The sequence below is a fragment of the Vicia villosa genome, unplaced genomic scaffold, assembly GCF_029867415.1.
Source record: "Vicia villosa cultivar HV-30 ecotype Madison, WI unplaced genomic scaffold, Vvil1.0 ctg.000024F_1_1, whole genome shotgun sequence".
Taxonomy (NCBI): domain Eukaryota; kingdom Viridiplantae; phylum Streptophyta; class Magnoliopsida; order Fabales; family Fabaceae; genus Vicia; species Vicia villosa.
In genome coordinates this window covers 683,989-709,804 of record NW_026704956.1, presented here as the reverse complement: position 1 = coordinate 709,804, position 25,816 = coordinate 683,989, and the positions used below count along the sequence as shown (strand labels likewise).

General features: G+C 33.3%; 1 protein-coding gene across 1 annotated transcript; it reads right to left on the bottom strand.

Annotated features, from left to right (window-relative positions):
• Positions 1–17,486: 17,486 nt before the first annotated feature.
• On the bottom strand, positions 17,487–18,332 carry LOC131622110 (uncharacterized). Its single transcript, XM_058893159.1, has 2 exons — positions 18,137–18,332; positions 17,487–17,992 (listed from the first exon to the last, which is right to left on the bottom strand). The coding sequence occupies exons 1-2, from the start codon at positions 18,330–18,332 to the stop codon at positions 17,487–17,489; spliced, it is 702 nt and encodes a 233-aa protein (XP_058749142.1).
• Positions 18,333–25,816: the final 7,484 nt, after the last annotated feature.

The window sequence follows — 25,816 nt, the reverse complement described above, 5'->3', positions numbered from 1 at the left end:
GGATCCGGAACTATTGGTAATGGTAAATCTCCCTCTATAATTAATGTCTTACTAGTTGAAGGATTAGCTTATAATTTGTTATCTATTAGTCAATTGAGTGATAATGGTTATGATATAGTCTTTAATCAAAAGTCTTGCAAGGCTATTAGTCAGAAAGACAGATTAATTCTCTTTACTGGTAAGAGAAAAAATAACATTTATAAGATTGATCTTTCTGAACTAAAATCTCAGAAAGTAACTTGTCTTCTGTCTGTAAATGATGAGCAATGGATTTGGCACAGAAGATTGGGACATGTTAGCTTGAGGAGATTATCTCAACTCAACAAACTGAATTTGGTAAGAGGACTCCCCAATCGAAAGTTCAACTCAGATGCTCTTTGTGAAGCATGTCAGAAGGGAAAGTTCTCAAAATCCTCTTTCAAATCTAAAAATGTTGTTTCTTCCTCTAGACCTTTAGAACTTCTACATATTGATTTATTTGGCCCAGTAAAAACTGCATCAATAAGAGGTAAGAAATATGGATTCGTCATTATAGATGACTACAACAGCTGGACATGGGTAAAATTCTTAAAACATAAAGATGAAACACATACTGTATTCTTTGATTTTTGTAGTCAAATACAAAATGAAAAAGAGTCTAAAATCATTAAGGTTAGAAGTGATCATGGAGGAGAATTTGAGAATCATCTCTTTGAGAAGTTCTTTAAAGAAAATGGAATCTCTCACAATTTTTCCTGCCCTAGGACACCTCAACAGAATGGGGTTGTAGAACGTAAAAACAGAACATTACAAGAAATGGCTAGAACTATGATTAATGAAGCTAATATGGCTAAACATTTCTGGGCAGAAGCAGTAAACAATGCATGCTATATTCAAAATAGAGTGTCCATAATACCTATTCTTGAAAAGACTCCTTATGAACTATGGAAGAATAGGAAACCTAACATTTCATATTTTCATCCATTTGGTTGTACTTGTTTTATTCTTAACACTAAAGAACATTTGAACAAGTTTGATTCTAAGGCACAAAAGTGTTTTCTGCTAGGATATTCTGAACGCTCAAAAGGCTACAAAGTATATAATACAGAAACCTTAATTGTTGAAGAATCAATCAATATCAGATTTGATGATAAGCTTGGCCATCAAAAGCCAAAGCAGACTGAAAATTTTGCAGATACAGAAGAACAACTCTCAAATCCCGATGATTCAGAAGATAAAGATGCATTAGAAATTACATCACCATGGAGAACATGAGAATATCTGAAGAGAATCCTCATAAAAGATTTCCAAGACTAACTACAAATCATTCATAAGATGTCATTCTTAGCAAGAAAGATGATCATATCAGAATTAGAGCATTCCTAAGAAATAATGAGAATTCATTATTTTTATTAGTGTCAATGATTGAGCCAACTTCAGTAGATGAAGCTCTTCAAGATACAAATTGGATCATTGCTATGCAAGAAGAACTAAATCAATTCACCAGAAATGATGTATGGGATCTTGTTCCAAGACCTGAAGGATTCAACATTATTGGAACAAAATGGGTATTCAGGAACAAAATGAATGAGCAAGGAGAAGTCATCATAAACAAGGCACGATTGGTTGCTCAAGGGTATAGTCAGCAAGAATGTATTGACTATAATGAAACCTTTACCCCAGTCACCAGGTTAGAGTCAATAAGATTATTAATTGCCTATGTTGCTCAATTTAACATAACGCTATATCAAATGGATGTTAAAAGTGCATTTTTAAATGGTTATATCGAAGAAGAGGTGTATGTTCATCAACCCCCTGGATTTGAAGATTCTATATATCCTGAACATGTTTTAAACTAAAGAAATCTTTATATGGTCTAAAACAAGCTCCTAGAGCTTGGTATGAAAGACTTAGTTCATTCCTCTTAGATAAAGGTTTCACAAGAGGGGAAGTTGATACAACACTCTTTCGTAAATCATTCAAAAATGACATCTTAATCTGTCAAATATATGAGGATGATATTATTTTTGGAACTTCTAATATCTCTCTTGGAAGAGAATTTGCTAAGTCTATGTAGGAAGAATTTGAAATGAGCATGATGGGTGAGCTAAATTTATTTTTGGGAATTCAAATAAACCAAACTTCTGAAGGCACTTACATACATAAAACAAAGTATGTCAAAAAACTTCTGAAGAAATTCAAGTTATCAGAAAGTAAAGAAGCAAAAACCCCAATGCATCCTACTTGCATCTTAGGTAAAGAATAGGTAAGTAAGAAGGTAGATAAGAAGCTCTACAGAGGTACGATTGGATCACTACTCTACCTAACTGCATCTAGACCCGATATTCTGTTTAGTGTGTGTTTATGTGCAAGATTCCAATCATATCCTAGAGAATCACACTTGACTGCTGTCAAGAGAATTATGAGGTATCTGAAAGGTACTACTAATGTTGGACTATGTTACAGAAAATTCGAAGAGTTTAACTTAGTAGGTTGTGATGCTGATTTTGCTGGAGATAGAATAGAACGTAAAAGTACATCTGGAAGCTGTCAGTTTCTAGGAAACAATCTGATCTCCTGGTATAGCAAAAAGCAAGCCACCATTGCACTATCAACTACAAAAGCAGAATATGTTGTTGCTGCAGGCTGCAACACTCAAATGCTTTGGATGAAAAGTCAGTTAGAGGATTATCACATCTATGAGCGTAAGATTCCTATTTTCTGTGATAATACTTCTGCTATATGTATTTCTAAAAATCCTATTCTACACTCCAAAGCTAAACACATAGAAATTAAGCATCATTTCATCAGGGACTATATTCAGAAAGGGATATTAAGCTTAAACTTTACTGATACAGACCATCAATGGGCTGATGTTTTCACAAAACCACTTTCTGAAGATAAATTCAAATTCATTCTAAAGAATATTAGTATGGATTTGTGTCCTGAATGAAATCATCTATTGTGCTTATAGTTGAACTATCTGAAGTATAACTTGTTACAAGTTATCATCTAAAAATATCTGACCTACTCGGTTCAGAAGTTTGTTTTCTAAGATGAGTCAGAAGTTCAGTAGATAAAACTGCCGATCCACGTAAACCTGAGAATTTGAGCACATGTTCAATATCTAAAAGGTCGCGCGTGTAAAGCAAAATGAGTAATAAGTCATTGGTAACTGTTGCATTAATTTTTCTACGTTATCCCTAAAATGTATTTAATCATAACGCTACTATTTCTTGGTCATTGAAACATTTTTTTCTTCTCTTCATTCCATAATGCATGTGAATCTATGCATTGATTATCTAGGCTAAACATTTCATTCTCCTCATCATTCCCTATAAAAGCCTTCCTGTGTCGAAATTCTCTAACATCCAACTATCCAATTCGTGTCAGTTTTCTTTCACTCAAAACCTTCTTTCCATCATGGCCTCACAAACAACCATCACTGTCATAAAATAATAGAATTTATGGTTAGCCAAAAGAGACAACTATTATATCAACCTCTGCCATAAACAAGGATGGGAATCCTACATTTCTCTCCTGAATGGTTCTGTCCTTCCAAACCTAGTAAAAAAAATTGGGTCAATGCTTCAGTGAGTGAAGATAACCTGAGTATTACTTCCACCATTCATGGAATTCATCTTATAATTTTTGAAGCATCCATTGCTGAAGTAATTGGATGTCCAGCTAGGAATAATGCTGCATGTCTCACTGTCTTTGACTATGCCAATGCATTTGTCATTCCAAACGATTTGGGCAGACTGGCTCGACGTCTCAGAAACAACCCATACTACCTCTCTTCATCCAAACAAGTCTGGTTTAGGATGATTCTTTCAAACCTCATTCCTCGAGGAAAATTCCATAAAATTCTGTATGCTAGAGATAGGTTCTTGATCAATCGCCTAGAATCAAATAAACCAATAAACCTTGCTGCGATCATCTTTGGACACTTGAGAGAGTCTCTAATAGCTTTCAAGTGTGGTCAAGTATTCTTCATACCTTATGGAAGAGTCATGTCAGCTTGTTTTGAATCTGCAGGAATAGTGAATACACTTCGCACTTCAGAACTTCCGAACAAAAGGGAAGCACTGTATGCTGAGCGCTGTGATCGCTTTTTCTTTCATGGAGGATATTATGAATATAACTACTAGGAGTATGTGTCTTAGTACTTTGAGTCTGTATCTATCATTTTCTGATCAATGAATATTTTCTTTTTACTGTTTCTGTCTGGGATAACATGATCTTTTAATGCTTATACAAGTCCTACTTGGCTAAAATAACTCATACATTCTCATACATCATCATACACTTTTTTATTACGATAAAAGGGGGAGATTTATTAAGAAACAAAAACTTTAATTAAAACCTTTTAGAAATTTTGAAGAATCAGAAAGGGAGAATCTTACGTAAATTTGAACAAAACATATCTTATTCTATATCAAGTACTCTGAACGATATGAACATCATCTGGACAAGTCTTAGGAATCAAAAGATAAATATTTTTTAACCCGTGTACCAGAAGTTTCTGTTGTTAAAAGAATGCAGGAATATCTAAAACAGAAGAAATATATATCCTTAGAACTTCTGTGAAGATGCGCGTATGCATAGCCACATCCATCAATCTTCTGAAGAATCAAGTCAGAAGTCTGAAGAAGTCTAGGACTAGTTGAGTCTTAGAAGTCAGTTAGTCACAAAAAGTTTGGCTCGTGCACTGTATTGTGAGTCACGACAGTTGGTCATGCAAGTGTAATCAGGTTCTGATTATAGTGGATTAATTCCTCGTTGAGAGAGGCAAATCACCTTGTTGAGGATGGACTGGAGGTAGCCTTATTGAGAAGGTGAACCATGATAAAAATAACTGTGTTCTATCTATCTTTCCTTCAAATTAAAAAGAATCACTTATTCAACCCCCCTTCTAAGTGTTTTCTCAACCTTCAAAATCTTTGTATAGTCTTGTATTTTAAGCATGAAGCTTTTGTTCGTATCTTGCTTTCAACACTTTTGTGTTGTTGTACTTAAACATTATGTAATATTCTTATTGAAGCATCTTCATGTGCACACTTGTAATCAAATCGGTTGATTTACTCCTTGGGGGGACTAAGTGTTAGTTAGAAGCCTCGAGAAGAATGTGGCTGCGGTCATAGTGGTTTCACGATAAGGATCAACTGAACTTGTTGGGGTTGTCATCAAGGTTGGTCATTACCTTATTATGGTTGATTCCTTGAGAGACTAGTGTTAGTCAGGAGTCTCAAGAGAGTGGATGCGGTCATTGTGGATATCTACAATCAGTTTGGTTATAGTGGATTAAGTCCTTATTGAGAAGGAAAAATCACCTTGGTGGGTGGACTGGAGTAACTTCGTTAATAATGAACCAAGATAAAAATAACAGTGTCATTTATTTTTATTCACTTGTTAACCTAGTGTTGTATGTTGCGAAAATATTATATTTGATGCAACTCAATTCAAACCCCTTTTTCTTGTGTTTCTCCCACGTTCAGAGACTAATCTCACGAAAGCAACAATAACAAAGGTACTATTCATTTTTACCTTTATCATTTACATGTATAAATTTGAAATGTGTTTATACCTTTGTCAATTTTCAGGTTAGTCGAAAACCTCCTCCAACTCCCAAAAACGGAAACCAGGTAATCCTTAACCCTAACCCGTCGAAGTAGATTCTGAAGATTTGTCGTCAGATACATCCAAGCCTGCTAAGTAGAAAAAGAAGTAAAAAAACATCTGACTCTACCCCTCCTCAAAAGTCCAAAAAACTCAGGCAAATGAAATTGCATGTCCAAAGAGTGATCGATATTGATCCTGAACCCACCACTGCGACATCTGAGCATGTCGAAAGTGACAATTCCAGTCCTAGTGACGAGGGACTTAAGGTAATTCGATCTTCAAATTACTTTCTTATTTGTCAAGCTTTGTACATAACTAATAGTATATAATTTTTCTTTTTCGCAGGGTGATCTAACTAGCATTGCAACTTCCAACGTAAAGTACGTTGTCCCTATAAGCACCAGCACTCCTTCTGTTCACCTTTTATCCAATAAAGGATCGAACAAAGGATCCAACAAAAAAGTTAAAGAAAATGAAGGGAAACTTAAAGCTGATGATTCCTATTTCTCCTCATCACTCAGAATCAACTGAAATTGACAATGACGGCAATATATTGAGCACATCAACATGGAAGTTCCAAAAAATGAAGAGCAACCTAAAGTTGATGATTCCTCCCCAAAAAATCTTGATCAGCGAAAAGAGGAACAAAGATATGAAGATGAACATATGTCTAACGCCAACGAAGAACCTCAAGATGAGGGAGAACCCAAAGAGGACAATCCTCAATCCAATGATGCTACTGATGCTAAGCAGTCTTTTGGGACTGTTAAAGACTTCGGGGCTTCTTCGACTGCTACAAATACTCCTCTTACACCAGAAGAGTTAGATAACTTGATAAAGAATAAGCCTGCGGCGTATATGAAGGCCATGATGAGGGCAAGGACAAGTTCTACGTCTAACTCCTCGAGTGCTTCTGGTGGTCACCCTACTGTCGAGCCCACTGACCAAATCCTTCATAAAATAAGAGAAAAGGTCTTTGATGTAAACTTGATTCAATTTCTCGAAGGTAATACAAGTGCTTGTCATGGAATCTAGGAGTTGTTGAAGCAGGTAGACATTTTAAATGTCTCGCCAGAGGTTGTGGACGTCATTGTTGAGTTTGGGTTCTCGTCTAACATGTTGCATGCCTTTTGCGCAAGAAAGAGGCTTTAAATAAAATAGAGAAAAAGATGGAATCTTAAGAAGCAATGTGGCATGAAGCCACTGGTTCTACTACTAAGGTTGAATTTCTACAAAAAATTATTTTTCAATGAATCAAGAGGAGTTCGACCTTTGTGCTACCAACATCTCTGTCTGGGAGGACCAAATCAAGGAATTGCAAGCAAAATATCAGAAAGCTAAAGAGCGTCAGGATAAGCTCAAGAAGCTTGATCGCAAGGAGCTTAATGAAGAGATTAAGGAGATTATGGCGGGTCTCTCTCTCTCACTCCTCTCTCTCTCTCTCTCTCTCTCTCTCTCCCCACAGTTTTGAATTGTATGTTTATATTTAACGATTTCTTATAATCACATAACATTATGGTTTATCGTCTTGATAGCTATTTTGTAAATATGTTTTAGGTTTTGTTAGATTGAAACTCTGAAACTTCTTACTCTTGATTAACATTGAATACATTAATTTTAGATTGTTTGCTCTATAAAAAAGACTCGCTTTACGTATTTCACTTAGATCAAATTTTTAGTTAATCGAGACATTGATTGATTTGGTATCGTCTATTTTGTATTTCTAATCAAGTGTTCTTTTTGTTCTGTCCAAAAAACATACACATTTTATAGTAAGATTTTTCCTACGCAAGACAATTTTTAAACTTTAATTTTCAAAAGTAAATTATTTGAATTGGTCATATTTTAGGGAAGGTAAATACAAACCTCTCTCCTCCCTCCTCTTGACATCTGAATCCATATTTCCTCCAACACAACTTATCTAGCGCCTAATATTTTATCTTTAATTTTGATCAATTAAATACAAATGAAATAAAGAGTAAGTAACATGCGAATACGAATGCGCACACGCATATTTTTGAATTTGTAAGAAAGTTAATTTTCTTATCTCCGTTTATGAGAAAAAAAATGTATTAATTTTGAAGCTAAAACTAAAAAAATTCATATCGGTTTATTTTGCTCTAAAACAAGATATTATGGTTCTTAATAGTAAAATATTTTTCTTAAAGTGAAATCTATCTTTTCTTGTAAACAACCATAACTTTTTGTGGTAACAATATTGTTTGAACATATAGTTGGATATCCAGATAAAGGTTCGAGTAGTAATAGTATATGTACTATGCATGACTTGCATACCAAGTCATTAACACATAGATGTGTTTGTCGACAAGTATAGTACACAATGTTGGCAATTCTTATGTTTCTCTAAGTTCAACCGTCACTCTCACACTTTCGATTTCTAAGTACAGTTGATTTTTCCTCCATTATTGAAAGGTCACACAAATCTTGCCTCCTGAAATTCACTAGTGATTTCAAAACTATCAAATCTTGTGGATGGTTTTAACATTGTGAATGGTAGGGAAAATCCTTGTGCTAAGGGGATCTAAAGCTAGTAGGTCCAAACTAAATAAAGAATAATAATTAATATATATATATCTATATATCTATATATTAATATAAAGTAAATTATTAAAAATATAATTAATATCAGTCAAAACTAAATGAAGAATAATAACTAAAGTAAAGAATAATAATTAATATCAGTCAAATATAAATAAAAAATACAATTTTCTATACTTATCTTTGCTACATTCATTGAATATTTTATGCTTTTTTAATATCTTAATCTAAAATAAATATGGTCAAACAACATTATTTTTAATTCGTTTATAGTATATTAATTAATATAATATTCCCTCGTTCAAAAAGATCTCTTATAAATATATGCTTCAAATTCAAAAACATTTGTGATATTCATATAATAGAAGATAGAAGATTATTCACTTTAAAAAAAAGTTAAAGGTGCAATGTATATTTTAACCAAAGAATTTCTCATGCTATGTTCACTAACATTGCTATCGATGCACAATGTTGCTGGAATTCATGTTACTGTTACGAACACTTTGGAAGATTATTCAGATTTAATTGTTCATTGCAAATCTGGAGATGATGATCTGGGAAGTCATCTTCTTCACTATGGTCAGAGATACGGTTTCAAATTTAAAAATAATTTTTGGGGAAGCACATTATTTTTCTGTACTTTTCAATGGAAAGGTACGCTTCATTGGTTTGATATATACAAAGAAGGTAGAGACTATGGTGTATGTACTTCTTGCAACTGGTTTATAGAGAAAGCAGGACCGTGTTTGGCTCGATTTGAAACAGATTATTATTTTGATTGTAATTTTACTTGGAAAAAGTAATTATTAATGTAGAACATTTTTACCTGGAATACGTAATTATTAATGTGGAACATTTTTATATTGTGATAATGAATTTTGGAGTATTGAAAACCAAATCATGCATTCTTACGCACAGATGGTGTTATACTTATGTATGTGTTTGCAGAAAAAATAATTGATTTTTTTATATTCTTTTTAATAATACTATTAGTATATTAATTATCTTATATTTCTTTCTCATCTGCATGCTAGATCACAATAATTTTAGGGAAAAGCTAACATGTGCATACTTTTTTGAAACGCGTCCATTCAATGTATCGAAATTTTAAATATGAATTTATTTCATTTAATTACATTTAACTTTTTCTAATTATAGTATTCTTAACATGTGTCCTTAGGGCACATGTTAGCATGACCCATAATTTTATTAAAAGCGAAGAACTCGATCGGTCATATGTTGAAAAATAATTAAAATCTATGTCAAATTACTTAGACAACTATTTGAGCATTTAACCGGTCACTCTAGCACCTCTAAAATGAATAAAAAGACAAAAATAATCTTATTTAAAGTTTTCATTAAAAAAATTTGAAATCTATCAAGTTTTTTAAAAAGTGAGATTTTTGTCAGAAATTTTAAAATTTTTAATAGATTTTATCGAAAATTTTAAATTTTTCGAAAGATTTTATTGGAAATTTCGGGATGTTTTACAAACAATTTCTAAATTTTAAGAATTTTATCACCACAAAAGTTAAAATTTTCTAAACTATTTGCAACTAATTGAAAATTTCAAATGAATTATCGAAAATTTTGTATTTATCAGAAATTTCAGTATTATATCCAAAATTTTGTTCGGAAAAAATTATTCTCATTTCTGCGTATTTCTGGAGTAATATAAAAAGGAAATTTCTTTACCCACCTCCTAACCTTCTTAGTCACCTCTGGCGAATTTACCAAAATACCCCTTGTTTCGGAAATACATTTCCGAAAACGTACTTTTATTGAAAAAAAAAGTGTTTTCGGAAATGCACTTCTGAAAACACGAAAAAGAGGTGTTTTCGGAGATGCATTTCCGAAAACACCCCTTTTTGAGTTTTCGGAGATGCATTTCCGAAAACACCCCTTTTTGAGTTTTCGGAGATGCATTTCCGAAAACACCCCTTTTTTGGGAGAGGGGTGTCTTCGGAGATACATATCCAAAATATTCCAAAACCAAATTGGTCTTGGAATGTTTCGGATATACACTTCCGAAAGAATTCAATAATTATTAAAAATTAAAATCAAGGTGAATCAATACAATTAATAGGTATAAAATCAAGGTGAATCAATAAGGTGAATCAAAATTTTCTAAACAATTTTAAATTTAAAAATTATTTTACTAACTTATATAAATCAAAAACATTTTAATTTCATAAGTAAATTTTGAATTATATAGAGTTAAATATAAAATTTATTCATTAAACAAAATTAAGACAAAATCTTTTTTTAATTTTTTTAAACTAAATAAAAAATTATAACTCATTTTTAATTATGAATGAGAATAAAAATATATAAATATATAATAATAATTATTAATTTTGTAAGTGAAATATATAATATATAAATATACAATAATTATTATAAATTAAAACACTTATTTTTTTAAATTTTTTTAATTATTATATAAATATATAATAATTTTTATAAATATATAATAATTATTATAATTATTATATAAATATATAAATTAAAACACTCATTTTTTTAATTTTTTTTGGTAAATATATAATAATTATTATAAATATATAAATAAAAAAATTATAACTCATTTTGTAAGTGAAATTATTTTAATTTTTTTAATTAAAATTATTTTAAATTTTAAAATATGAATCAGAATGTAAATATATAATAATTATTATTCATAACTCATAAATTATATCAAAATATATAATTATTATTATTCATTACTCATAAATTATATCAAATTTATGATATGTGAATTAATTAATATCCTAAAATTAATTTTTTGGATTTTTAATTTTTTTTTGTTTTTTCAGAGATGTATCTCCGAATTAATCAAAATCCCAATTTTTGGGATTTTTTCGGAAATGCACTTCCGAATTCTGGAAAAATTTAGAAAAAAAAAATTCGAAAATGCATTTCCGAAGCGGGGTAAAGTGGGGTTTTCGCTGGGGTGACCCCATATGGAGGTGGATAAAGAAAAATCCTATAAAAAAATGGAGTGTGAGGTATAATTTAGAACGTGACAGGTAAAATACTCTATAAATTGGTTATTTTGTTGACTCAATGTCCACTAAATGTGGTGAAATTAATTTCTCTTTATTTGTATGAATGCAGGGGGTGGATTTCGTAATGTTCTAGTTATTGAAGCTGATGCTCTTTCTCGATATGTTTATTGGACAAACAGTCATGGATTAAGTGCTATAAAGAGAATGTGTTACTAACTTATACTGGAAAAAAAGATGGTAGTTTATTGGTTATTTTGTTTTGGACCAATTGTTTCAAAAATCTTTCAAAATTCTAAAATCTAAAATCTTTCAAAAATGTTCAAACATATGTTTACTAGAAAAAGAAATTCAAAATCTCTATAGCATTTAAAAAGTAAGCATGCCGTTAAAATAGCATCAAAGACGAAGGGAGAAGAATATCGGGCATGATCATGAAAACAAATATGAAGCATTCAAAGATTCGATATAAAGGTTGAACTTATCTTAGGAAACAAACAATTGTGCTGATCGATTGACAAAAATTGGAATAGGAAAGGATCAATGTATTGATAGGTTGGAAAAGTGTCCTAGAGGTGTATAAGTTGTTTATGGATGATTTGAGGGGAATCTCTTATTGGAGGTTGGTTAGTGTGTAGTTTAGGCGTTAGACCTCCCAAAGCGCAAAAAAAAAAAAAATAAATAAAAATGTAAACATTTGTTTAGCATATCTAAATCCCAAATGCAAATTCATTTTGGAGAGATTTGTTGTCAATAGAAAAATTTCATAGAATATTATTTGGGGAATCTCTTAAGCCATCCATATACTATTTTATGGATCTTTGGCGAAAACCTCAAAAATATTTATAGATTTCGCATGTGCATATCCGAACGCACATTTTTCCTAAAAAAAGAGATGATTTCGCATATACATATTCGAAGTCACTTTTTTTCGAAGTCACCTTTTTATAGAAAAAAGGTGCCTTCGCATGTGCACATGCGAAGTCACTTAATTTTTTTTTAAAAAAACTGTGACTTCGGATTTGCATATCCGAAGTCATTCCACTTAATTTGTGCGCGAACAGACTTCCACCCACTCTTTTCATTCTCTCCAAACACACCCAATACTAAAGAAAAAACCCATTTTTACTCATACTACATTGACATTGAAAAGTTCCATTAAAGATTCAAAAGCTCCAAAATTCCATTGAAGCATTTCCTATTCATTCCAACTTATCCTCAAAGCTCCAAAAATTATGTAAGTTTTCTCCATTCTAACTCATCCTCAAACTTGTTATTAGGTTTGTTAGAATCAAGAAGAATGTGTAGGTTAATGTTAGAGTAGTTAAATGTTAGTGTTTGGATGTTAAAAAATAGATTTTGGATCAGTTAGGGCAAGAAGTAGAAGCTTTGCAAAAATGGTTGTTCGCATGTGGTTTCGCAAGTGCATATCCGAAATCCCCTCTACCAGTTTCGAATATGCACTTGCGAAATCTTCCCTGAGTTGATTTTTTTTATTTTCAAATTTGTTTCCTTCCTTTACCTCTTATTAGCTTGTCAAATTTTTTCAGGAAAATTGTTGACAATCAGGCCTTGACCGATCAACTAAGACAAGGCAGACCAAGCCAAACAACCTCTTCTCGGCGTGAGAGAGTTGCGCAACAAGGAATGACTCGGGGACGGGGTCGAGTCCTCTTGGAGGAAGCGCCTAGAGGGTCCACATCTGCACCAAGGAGTCTCATGTCTCAGATGTCATCCTCTCGTGCCCATGAGCAGGTTGACGTTACTCAGGAGGAGGAGGTACCAGAGTATGTTAAGGTACCTCAAGAGGAGGTTCACCTAGAGCATGTTGAGGTACCTCAGGAGGAGGTTCACCTAGAGCATGTTGAGGTATCTCATGATGAGGTTCAAGATACACAGGCTTCCCGGTTCGATGCAGCAATTAGGGGGAGTACCTCAACTATCCATTAGGACCTCCTGACACTTTCCTCTTGATATACTATATTGAGCATGCTGCTCGACATATTTGAGATGGAGAGGTTACTTTTCATCTCCACTTTTATATTTAAACGGTTTACTCACAAATATGGGTTAAACCACAGGCAGATTGATTTAATGATGTTGTTGTTGGATCTAGACTTGATGCCTTATGTTGTACCGGTTATGTTACTATAAGACACGACATGCAAGCGGATTGGTTTAATGATGAAGTTTTTTACAAAAATGATAGACACAGAGCAAAATTTGCATGTACATATCTGAAATATTTGTTTTAGGTGGTTTCGGATATGCATATACGCTAATACCTCTGATATTTTAAATCCAACGTTCAAATAATAAAATGTTGGAAAAAGGATATTTCGGATGTGCATATGTGAAACATCTTGAAAATGTGAAAAATGTGCGTTCGGATATGTACATGTGAAGGGTATTTTGGGGATTTTCAGAGGTGTTTTCACCCTATATGGGTGGCTGAAGAGATTTCCATATTATTTATGACAAGCTGGATCGATGTGTCCAAAGTGGTGCCAAAGTTGTTCTCTCACGCATTGCCATTGGGGATTTGGCTACATAGGTTTTAATTGTCATTTTTAGTAAAATTACTTATTTGATATAATTGTAAGTTGTACGCCATGCAGCTCTCCACAACATATGTAAACCTTTTTAATGAGTAGCATACAAAATTTAGCGTGTGCTATATGTTCTAGGACAGTGTTTTGGGGTATGATATACATTGACTCATATGATATACTTACATGTATTGTATAACTAATAACTACGACCTTCTATTTTTTATTAATTATTTTTTGTATTTAACTTTGTTTTATATTAGCTCTTATTTTCATAGTACAAGTGTATCTTGACATTCTTAGTAATAATTTTCTTCTATTACAATATTTTACAGATAGAGACGTTTTTTGTGGTGGTCGGGTTATAGAAGAAGAATGCAAATGGGGGAATTGTACAAACATTTGATAATAATATTATTAATGAGGTTGAGTATTGTTTGTCTGGGATTCTTCATGGTTGCACATTTTGCAATTTTATGTGTTACAGCTGAAAGCTTGAAATTCCTGTTATGTATTTGCTTGAGGGTTGATGTGTCTATTAATTTGAAATGATGCAGCTATTGTTGTTTTTCTCCTTATGAGTGAAAGAAACCAGGTGTAAATTGTGTACCTATAACAAGTGACTATTGTGCTCCATAAAATTAACTTAGTTATAAATTGAATGCTACTTCTTAGGATTCCATGATATTTGTTGCACTTTCTTCTTTAATTTGTTGAGATTTTTTGTTTGCTCTTAAGACACCTCTGCCTTATGTTGTTGGATTTGCTCCGTAAAGCCGTTGTGTAAAGGCTCTTTAAAAAATTCTGCGTGAAATAAATTCCAACTTGTTAGGTCGGCTAAACATATCTGATTCAAGAAAAAACTTCGTAAGTATGGTACAATTGGCATTAGAGCTTTCTAAAAGCCTAGATTTATTAAGTCGGTTGCTAGTTAACTGACCTAATAAGTTTTTCTTAAGTCTGGTCAAAAATCGACTTAAGAAGTCAAAACTCCTTATGTTGACAACTTTTAGGTGATGCTCGGAACCTCCTTAGGTGCAACATAGAACAAAGAGGAGAAAAACTCCCCTGCTTTAGCTTTTGTCTCTGGTTTAAAGGAAACATGCACATCCTTCCTCTAATGAGTGTCCTCGGTCACCAACATGTTCTTCACAATGTGTGGCACATCTAGAATGACATCTTCATTGCGCTCTTTGAGCATTTGGTTATTCCTTAAGAACTGAGCAAAATAATTTATTGGTGTAATCCCTAGAGGCCAATACTTTTGGTACTTGTGTCGAATTATTTATTAATAATAAAAGGCGTTTCTCTATTATGTTTGTTTTTTCAAAATAATAAAGTCCCTAGAATAGTTAGACTATTTAATGAAATGTTAAGTGCGACTTAATCTTGAGATCCCATTAAACATAAGGACACTATTCTTAAACTATCCATAACTGAGCTTCATTGTGAAGCGGGATAATATTAAAGCATCAAGACTATTATGAAGATATATTCATGATCACATCTCATGGATCATGGATAAGGAGTTATCAAGTCTTGACATAGGTATAAATATTAGGAGAAATATTTATACTGGAATAACCCGTTATGAGAATACTACATATAGAGCTGTCAAATAAGCCCTATAATTAAAAGCCCTAATTATTTGACCCCATTAAAGCCCTATTATATTGAGCCCTCAATTATTGAGATTTAATTTGGGCCCTAAAATTTTAGGCCCTTTACATAATACAATTTTTTTTGGCCCCATTGAAGGTGCCTTATTTTATTCCAAAATCTCACAAAAGCTCATTTCCTGTAGCACGATACGATACGAAGACTCTTTATACCCGTTGGAAATTTATCTTCTCAATTTATAAATTCTTGGAGTTATTTGAGGTGTATACAGAATATTTTAACATGTCTTAATGTTATATCCTAAGATCAACTTTGTGTGGCTTTATAGAATCGGTGCATTATGAAATGTTTCATTATGATTGGTGCATATGTTCTAAGAGTTGTTGGTTTTTAAGATTGTAGTTCTTTTTGTTTTCTTGTACTCTTCCCATTAATAAAAAAACAAGTAGTTGCACAGAAGAATAAAAATAAGATTCTAGTTTTTTATATACTAAAATATATTTTTTTTTTGAATTTTTTTGTTGGAAAAACTTTTTTTAAAAACTTTTTTTTTGGAATTTTTTAACAGAATTTTTAATTTATTTTTTGTTAAAATTTTTTAAAAAAACTAATTTAACAAGTTATTTGTTTTTTGAAAATTTTAAACATATTTTTAAATTTTTTTTATTTAAAAGTTATTTATTTATTTTTATTCTATTTTTTAAAATTAAGTTTTTTATTTTATTGGGGGCCTTATAGCCCTCTTTCAAATTTTAGGGCCTTCTAACATTGGGCCCTATGTATTTGAGGGCTTACTATTTTAAAATTATTTTAGGACCTCTTATTATAGGGGCTAGGGTCCAAATTAATTGGCCCCTTAAATTGACACCTCTAACTACATAGAATGTTATGCAAAGTGTCATAAGTTATTCTCATTGTGATAAGTGGTGTATACCACCCTTCAACCTGAAACCACTATGAACCCTAGATGTAGAGTCAAGTGCTTTATTGCTGATCAAACGGTGTCCGTAACTAGATGACCATAAAGACAATTGATGGGTACTTCAAAAAGCATGATGAGGGACATGAGTGACTTAGATGGAATTTTTTCCATCCTACATATTATGATAAATGTCTAAGGGCCCAGTATTGAACTGGACAAGGGTGACACGGTCTATGCCTTGTGTTTAATATAGACATAAGGGAAAAGGGGTAATTGTACACACAAGCATTATCACGGAAAGGTTTTTGTCATATCACATGACATTTTTGTGACTTGGGTAGCAGTGATGTGTTTCTTGATACCGCTCATTGTTTATTATGTTAAATGTGTGATTTATATATAATTGTCAACATCCTAAAAACCTACAGGGTCACACACATAAGGACAGGTTGATGAGAGACAAAGTAAATAAGAAACACCGTAAGGTACGATGCACTTAAGTGAATTCGGAATATGGTAAGGTACCATGTGCCTAAGTGATATACGACTTAATTGGGCTTTTAGCTTGCAGCCTTAATTGGGTTTTTAGCTTGTAGCCCACACAACTTCACTTTCACCTTGGGCAGAGTGAAAGTTTTTTTTTAAAAGCATAAAAACAAATTACTTTGAAACATGGGTACAGTCAGGAGCATCAATGGAGATCCAATTCATGACCACTTTTCCACGTATCACCGAATTTGGCATCTCAGGCTCTGGTTCGTCCTCAATGATAGCATCCACCTCTGGAGGAGTTGGGTGTAGGAATCCAGAACTACAAAATGTCTCATGGAAAGAACGGGAAGCATACTCTGTTTTCACTAAAGAAAAAAATCCCAAACCAGCTCGATTCTTGTTTTGTTGCAGACTCGCTACTTGTCCCCATATACCTGAGGGTCCTTGCTGCACTACTTACTGAGCGTATTTGAAAGATGTAATGGAAGCTTCCATTTTCTTAGGATCATCATTAATAGACAGATCTTGGAAGGAAGTTCAAATAACAACTTCCTCAGCTTCTATAACACGGAACGAAGAGAGATGGCTGATCAGCAAAGCTTGCTCTCCATTCACCATAACTAGTTTTCCATTTTTCACAAACTTTATTTTCTGATATAAAGTGGAAGTAACTTCCCCAGCCTCGTGAATCCATGGGCGACCCAATAAGCAACTGTATGCTGGACAAATATTCATCACTTAAAAAGTGTCTTGAAAAGTGAAAGGTCCAATACGAATATGTAAATCAACTTCCCCAACTATGGACTTCTTCGAACCATTAAAAGCTTTCACTATCACATTGTTGTATCTCATTGAAGTTCCTCCATAGGATAGCTCAACAAGATTAGACTTTGGCATAACATTCAGTAAAGAACCACTATCAATTAGCACATTCGACAGCGAATCATCCTTACAACCAACAGAGATATGCAACGCCAAGTTATGATTACTTCCTTCTTTGGGAAAATTCTCGTCACTGAAACTCAAGTTATTACATGCTGTAATATTACTCACTACTCCATTAAACTGATCCAACGTCACATCATGATCCACATAAGCCTGGTCTTCTGTCATTTCATCGTCTAAAAGTCTCAGACCTATTAGAATTTGGACATCAACACATCCTAGAGGATCCTTCTTACACACAGGGCCGTCATAGTGGTTAAAGTTAATCAATCCTTTTCTTACAAACTTCTCATGTATCTCTGTCAAAGATCCTCATATAATACAAACGTCAGGCACACAGAAATACCTTGAGCCAAGCTCAACCATATTGACAATAGATTCTCCATGAGAAGGTAGAGGATTGTTTTTCACATTGGGCCCAATATCACAAAATGATAACATACCAGCGCGTACCAATCTTTGAACCTCAACTTTCAGAGGCCAGCAATCCTCTAAACCATGTCCAGGGGCGTTTTGATGAAAAGCACAAATAGCGTCAGCTTTGTACCACCAAGGGATCTTCTCTAGAACTGGAGGAGGCGACCTTGTCTGAACCAAATTCTTCCGAATCAAAGTAGGAAACAACTCAGTGTAGGTCATCGGGATAGGATCGTAAATCTGATCATCTTTCTTCCTCAAACAACCGTCTTACAGATAAAGCATGTCATCCTTTTATTTTAGCTTCTTCTTCAACTCTTCTTTCTCCATTTCCGAAGCGTGGAACTTCTTCTCCCAAATATCCCTTTCTAGCTTCAACCTAGCCATCAAATCTTGGTATTCCTCCCTATTCTCGATGGGAATAGTAGAAGAAGGAAGTGGAGCAACTGGTACGAAGGCTCCTCAAGTAAATATGACATCTTAAGCTCATGAGCTCTAGATTGAACCCATTCAGTGTAAGCCTTGAGAGCAATACATTGCTTTCGTCCCAACTAATCCTTGCTCTATCTATCAATGGAATGCCAAGGGTGTACAAGCAGGTTATTTATGCCAAAATGTCCATCTTTTTTGTGATAAAAGATTCCTGACACATAAATACTAGTGGGTCGATCTCTCATAGGGTATCCAAAGTAACGCCTAGCGAGAACAGGGTTATAGGCGATTCCTCCCTCTATAAAAAGAAGATGCACATTGGAAAATTCCCCATAACTATCAATAATCACGCCAGTATCATAAGCAGGATTATACCAAGCCATGTTACCATTAGCGAGAGGCATAATCTTCTGAGACCATCTGAGATCGTCAGGATTGTTGATGAAACTCTTAGTCTGAGGCAAGTGCAAAATAAACCACTTGTAAAGCAAATGAGCATAACAATTGATACATCGATCCTTCTTTAGAGTCCGGTAATGAATGGAATGGTACGTATCTCCAAGAAAAGTAGGTACAGGATTCCCAATCATGAATATCCGAATGGCATTAACATCAACAAAGTTGTTAATTTTAGGAAAGATCACCAAACCATATATGAGCAAAGCAAGAATAGTCTCAAAAGCGATCATACTTCACTTACTAGCCAACATAAAAGCTTTCCCTATCAAGAATTTATAAGTCAGACCCACAAAACCTCCTTTGTCAGTAAAGTTAGCCTTCACATCTGATATCTTCAAATGAAGAAGCTTTGCTATAGCATCAACCTTAGGAAATTTCTCTAATCCACTGAAAGGTATCTTATGTGTAACCGGCAAACCAAACCAATAGGAATATCCTCTAAAGTAGGCACAAGCTGATAATCTGGAAAAGTGAAACAATGATAGAGCAGGTCATAAAATTGCACAAGCGTTTCAAGAACTCCCTTCTCAACCTTAGTCCTCAATATAGATAATAGCTTCCCATAAAAATTCTTGAAGTTGTCAGGATTAGGTACCAAGGATGCTAGTTCTTTCAACTCTTTCACATTAGGATCTCTGAAACTGTACTTTTTGATACTCCTCTTCTGGTCCATAGTACCTGTGATGTTTACAAATAATAATCTATAAGTCCCTTTAAAACCAATGACAAAATATTTTTCATGGATGCATGAATGCATGGTTTATGCATCAATCACAATCAAGATCACACAAAATCACACAAGATCACAAAATCAAAGGTTCGACGTCACGAGCATGGAGCCATGGGTCTACCCAACCATAAGGTATGTTCTAGGGAATTTTGTACCTGTATCACGGGTTCTACAAAGTTCCCAGGGTCAGCAATCTGCTTTCGGATACTACCGGCTCTCACAATGGCTTGTGGGTGCCAATAGTATTCTCAAGAAAACCCCTCCTAAGTGTAGCATCACATGACAACTGGTTCTAGTTTGCACTCAAACTATTTCTACAATACGTCCTAAAAGGCTAAGAGGGGTTAACAGGGATTCTAGGCCATTCAGCTTCTACAGACACTCAAAATTGAAAGTAATAATGTTCTTACGATAGCTCGTAACAACAAGTACTACCTTCCATAAGGCCTCCACTGATTGGGGTTCCACCATATGTTGCTCATGTTTAGGATTGCTTCAAACATGCAACTATTTGTAATACCACCTCCTATCTCATTGTGCTCACAAGTCCGGGTTAGGACTTATCTCATCACAGAGGAACCACCAAGCACCAAAAGAAAAAAGAAGCAAATAAAGCACACAATAACTTATAACAAACAATAGTATACACATATAACTTAACATGCTTAGAGGAAAATCCCCAGTGAAGTGCCAATTTTCTGTAACGGGGAAAATTTGAGATCAAAGCCATTGGATTGACTTGACTCATAAGATTTTATTGTTTCCAAAGGAAATGAGAAAAGAGCGAAATAACCCCAAAATAAGATTTTAAATCAAAAATAACAAAAAACAGAGATCTTAGGTACGGATGTTGATTATACAAGGAGGAGGTGTTAGAACCCCTCATATTTGTGGTACTCCACATGAACCATTTTGAAAATCTGTGTGTAAAAGATATTGTGTGACATAAAGGGTTTGTTTTTAAAATGATGCTCGACAAGACATAACATCTTTTTCCTACATACCTCCTTAGTGCAATGGAGAAGTCAGAGCAAATGTAGTTCCACTAAAAAAGGGAAACAAAAGATTTTAAAATTGGATAGACGCTTTATCACCATAGTAGAGAAAACTCAACCAACCATACTTGAACATGAGAACAAATGGATTCTTTGCATCACAGATAAAAAGGGCTCCAACTTGGATAAATTAACAAGTATGCCACTAGCTCTTTCAAGAGGAAAATGATCAATCATATCAATCAATATCAAGGGGTTAGGGGATTATAACTCCACCATAACAATTAGTCATGTCTAAACTTTTGAAAGAAGAGCCATTAAGGGCAAAAGATTTTAAAAGAAAGATTATAAAAGCATTTTGCAAACATAAGAAGATTTTGAAAAAGGGAGAATATTTTGAAAATAAAAGAAGATGGGAGGAGATGAAGGGACTATCCTAAAGCACACAGTAAAAAGTTAAGGACAAGAATATTCTAACCAAACAAGAAGCCAACACTTGACATTAAAGAGTCAATATAAATTTCCCATCCTTTAGACTTAAACCATAACCAAGCAAGCACAATACCAACTATAGGATCCAGATGAACTTAACATCTTCATGTATAACTTGCATAAATCCTTGGAAATACACCATGAGAACTTGAGGCAAAAATTGGGCAAAGTAAAAACTGTGTTCAGATGAATTCCTTATCACAATGCCTTGGAATTAACCATCAAGGACTTTTAAAGAATCACATGCATACACAAAAAGAAATAACCCAATTCCTTGGAGTAAACTCTAAGGAATTCTAGACAAACAAACACAATACAATCAAAGTATCAAGAACTCAGATGAACCTCCAAAGTGCTAGGGTCAAGATCCGAATTCTAATTACATAGGTTCATCCTCCAAGCTTAGGGTAAGGTAGCCAAAGTCCAAGTCCATATTAAGTCTTTAATAGTTCAAGTTGATTATTAGTGTTTTTAAGCAAGAGGTAAAAGTATGGTCCAAGTGTACAAAAGGAAAAGTGCATAAACATAAACATGATAATGAATGATAGATGATAATTTAAAGCATAAAGCTTAAAAGTAAATCAACATAATAAAAGAAGCATAAAAATAAAAGTTAGAAATTAGACGTTAATTGTTAGAAATTGGTAGTTAGTAGTTAGCTTGAGTAATCAATAATGGATAACCAATAAAGTTAGGTCAAGGTTGGTGAAAACTTATCAGAAGATTGATAGAATCTAAACCTCTGCACAATAAATTTTCAAAGTTTTTTGAACCAATTGTCAAATAGTCAATCATCCTTGGGCTTGTAAACATAGGTTTAGGCCACGAATGATCATTCTCCGATATGGGACAAAGAAGAAAAAAAGAAAGGAGAAAAAGTGGATTAGAATTAGAGCCACAATGTCCAGATGAATTTCTTTTGATTTTATGGGATTTCATCTTGATGATTCATTAGAGGATTGATAGAATCAAAGACTCTACATAATGAATTCACACAAAACTTACACCCACTAATCAAAGAAAAAAGAGATGGAAGAAAACTCAGACTATCATTAATATCATTCATCTAATATCATGGATTTGGTTCTTTCAATCCTATCAACATCCTAGATCCAATGATATTAATGAACTTAAGTCAAGATACCACAAAATATTCATAAAATCGGATCCAATCACAAAGGAACAAAAAAACTTAAATTAAAACAAGTAAAAAGAAATTTAAAATGGTCCAAAAGTAAGAAATTATTGATGAAATACTTAAAGAGTATGACAACAACAAATAAATTTCTCACAAGACCATAATAAAATAAAATAAAATACATATGATTTTTAGAAAAAGGTTTCATAATTTTCAGAAACTTAAGACTATTTAAAAATGACCAAAAATTATTAATTAATTGGAATTTATTGATGAAATACTCAAATGGTATCCAAACACCAAATAAAATTCTCAAAAATTAATCATAAGTAAAAAACAAGTCAACAAGTGTTAATTTTTTTTTAAATTTTTGAAAGTCAGAAAATAATTTTAAAGTAATTAAAATAAAGCTAATAAAGCAAAAATTAAGAAAAATAGTAAAACTAAAAATAAAAAATCTGGAAAAATATAAATCAGAGCGAGAAAAATAAAAGGAAATTTTAGCAAAAACAATGGTATATTTTGGAATTAAAATGAAAAAGTTATTAATTTTTGAAGTTAAATCAATAAAAAAAGAAAAAAAATGTGGGCCATCTGATAGTGTCAAAACACGTTAGTAAGCTAATCCAATGGACCATACGCGTTGTACATATCATAGACTTTAGTGAATACTACACTGAATCAAGTTTAAAAACTTTTTTGAAAATAAGCGTGGCAATTTCTCATTGGTTGATGACGAACACGTCATCGTTTTCAACCTCCAGCCATCTCCAAATTGTGATTCTCAAATTGTAAAATTAGCAAACTAGACAGGTACCATTTATTTGTCTATTCAAGATGATCTCAATGGTATCCTCGCGCCAAATTTATATTTACTACATCTTACTCGTTTTGAGAAAAACCAGAGAAAGTTTTGAAAAGGAATTTAGAAAAGACGTATCAAACACAGTTACAGTTTAAATTAAAGGATACCGTAAGCTTCAGCAAGTCAAGTGCTACATTGTAGCCATAAATTTGAATAGAATTGATGGAGAATTTCACCTGTAGAAGTTCAACTTCAGAGCTCTAAAACTAAACTTGGTGAACTTGATTCAGGTCACGATTCTTTGTGCTAAGAGTGTGGTTAGCTTCAGTTGATGTTGGTGAAGCTAACTGCAAGAACATTTTTGTGATTTGAAGGGTGGAAAGGAAAAAATGAATTTCAAGATTGAGAATTCAAATGAGATCTCAACAAGGGTGTTTTGGCTATCAAATCTTGAGGGAAATGAATGGGAAATAATCTGTATTTACAGGGGAAGTGAATGGAATCAAGAGAAGGGGTGAATGATGCAATTTGAGTGGAAATCGTGCATACTCATGGTCATGAAGAAAGTGTGATCTCATGTGCATCAAAACTCACTCATTCTTTGCGTTTTGCCACCTAAGTTAGTTCAGACAACTTTGCTAATCATGTTTAAGTGGAAAACGCGCATCAATTTGGTGATTAGAAGTCACTTAAATAAAAATTAACTCTCACTGCAAGTGGAAACTTTAGGCTCAAGGTACAAACTTTAAAAACATGGGGCAAACAATGTATGGACCTTTATGATACAATCTTAGGCTCGTTAGAAAGATGAGGTTACAAAGATCACAATGTGCTTGGAAAGGTTGAATTTGATGATCTGATTTGAAAGTTATGATTCCATCATGTTGGTGATAAAAGCTGATTGAACACTTTAGAAATTTTTCTAAGTTCTCGACACATTTGAGTGCACCACTTTGAATCAAGGCCTTCCATAACTGGCTCGTGCGTTTTTCAATTTTCTTTGAGCCAAATGATCTTATCATTATGATGAACACACTGGAAAAAGAATCATCCTCATAGGTGCCATGAATCAAGGGATATGGACTTGGAAACTTGGACCAAAACAAGGCATTTGCCTGGAGTCATTTCATCAAATAACTTGGTGCATATGCTAAAAGTGCATCTTAGAGTTTGGATTTGCCAAAAGTCCCAACATGAAAGTTGTAGAGAATGAAAAAATAAGGCTAATTACAAAAGTTATGCAAGAGAAAGTGAAATTTGCACCAATCTTCCTCGAGAGAAGTTTTGCTCACTAATTATGCCTTGAAACCCTAGGCATACCAACATGACCTATAATGTTTTCTCTTCAAACATGATCTTCCACTTATATTTTGCTCTTGAACTTCAAATATGGATCAAAGTAGACTCACTCAAGATTACTATGCAAAAAGAATGGGCTCAAGATGATGAAAATTGGCCAAGTTATGATTCTTTGAAGTTAGTACACAATTCCTTAACTTTCAAAGGAGACTTGTAATGTCTTCTAACTTTTGATGACTTTCTTCAGAAAGTTTCTTCTTGACTTGTGAATAGAAAGTTGTTGATGATGTCAAGGAGGATATTTTTAAAAAATAAGCACTCAAAAATTTTGAAAATTGATAAAGTTATGCCCTTCTAATATCATAGAATCCAGAACTTGTCCAATTAGGGCTATCTTCTTGAATCAACATGGAATCCTTTAAACTTTTACTGCATGATAAAGTATGGGGAGGTACATAGGACCTTGAAATGATATTCTCTTGAAGTAAACTTGATTTTGAGGTTCATATATTGATGAAACTTATGAAGAAAGCATGAAAATAAACACATGAACCTATGAAGTTTCCTTAATGAATCAAACCACGTGATCTTGAGACGAGCTTGACCAAATGAAGTGGAGAGATGCTTAGAACATGAAACTTAATGATAAGAAATCCCTCTTGAATTTAATCCATTTAGCTTCCATGAATGCCTAGTTAATTGAGGATTACCCTCAAAACTCTAATTTTAGGAGAGGTGTGGATGCACTTGATTCAACACCTACCTTACGTCAAAAACATTGAACGACAAATACATATTTTTGTATTTTGGTTAGTGTAATATATATATATATATATATATATATATATATATATATATATATATAAAGGTGCTTGATGGTCCCTCCTAAAAATAAGGTAAGCATCAATATCAAAAGAACCACCCTCAATATTGTGATCTTGATTAATAATTATAATGTAAAGAATGGATAATCTTAACGTCAAAAATTGGGGTATGACACAATCTTCCTCAAGTCATAATGTCTCACGGTTCTCTCTCTATATGAACAAACAAACAAAAGCTAAATTTAAAACAAAAAGCAAGATCAAAACCGATGGAGCTTATGAACACGTACGACGACGCTGAAGAGCACGGCGGCGACCAGTGGTGGTCAGGCGCAGCGCCGCCGGATCTTTTTTCCAAAATCCAATTTTTTTATACATATTCTGGTTCATATTCTCCTCCTGGTTTTGAATATCAAATTAGTTTTTTGAAACGAAAAGTTAACAAGAGTATATCTACAGTTATAGTTCCGAAACTTTTGTGCTCCAACAATAACAAATCAGCAAAGTATCATGAAATGAAGGTTGGATTTGT

What these genes read in the sequence shown, in the direction of transcription:
- LOC131622110 (XM_058893159.1), bottom strand. Translation starts at nt 18,332, where the DNA reads ATGACCTACACTGAGTTGTTTCCTACTTTGATTCGGAAGAATTTGGTT. An exon ending in TCAAAGATTGGTACGCGCTG is followed by an intron (nt 17,993 to 18,136) that starts GTATGTTATCAT and finishes GATCTTTGACAG; the next exon opens with AGATACATGAGAAGTTTGTA.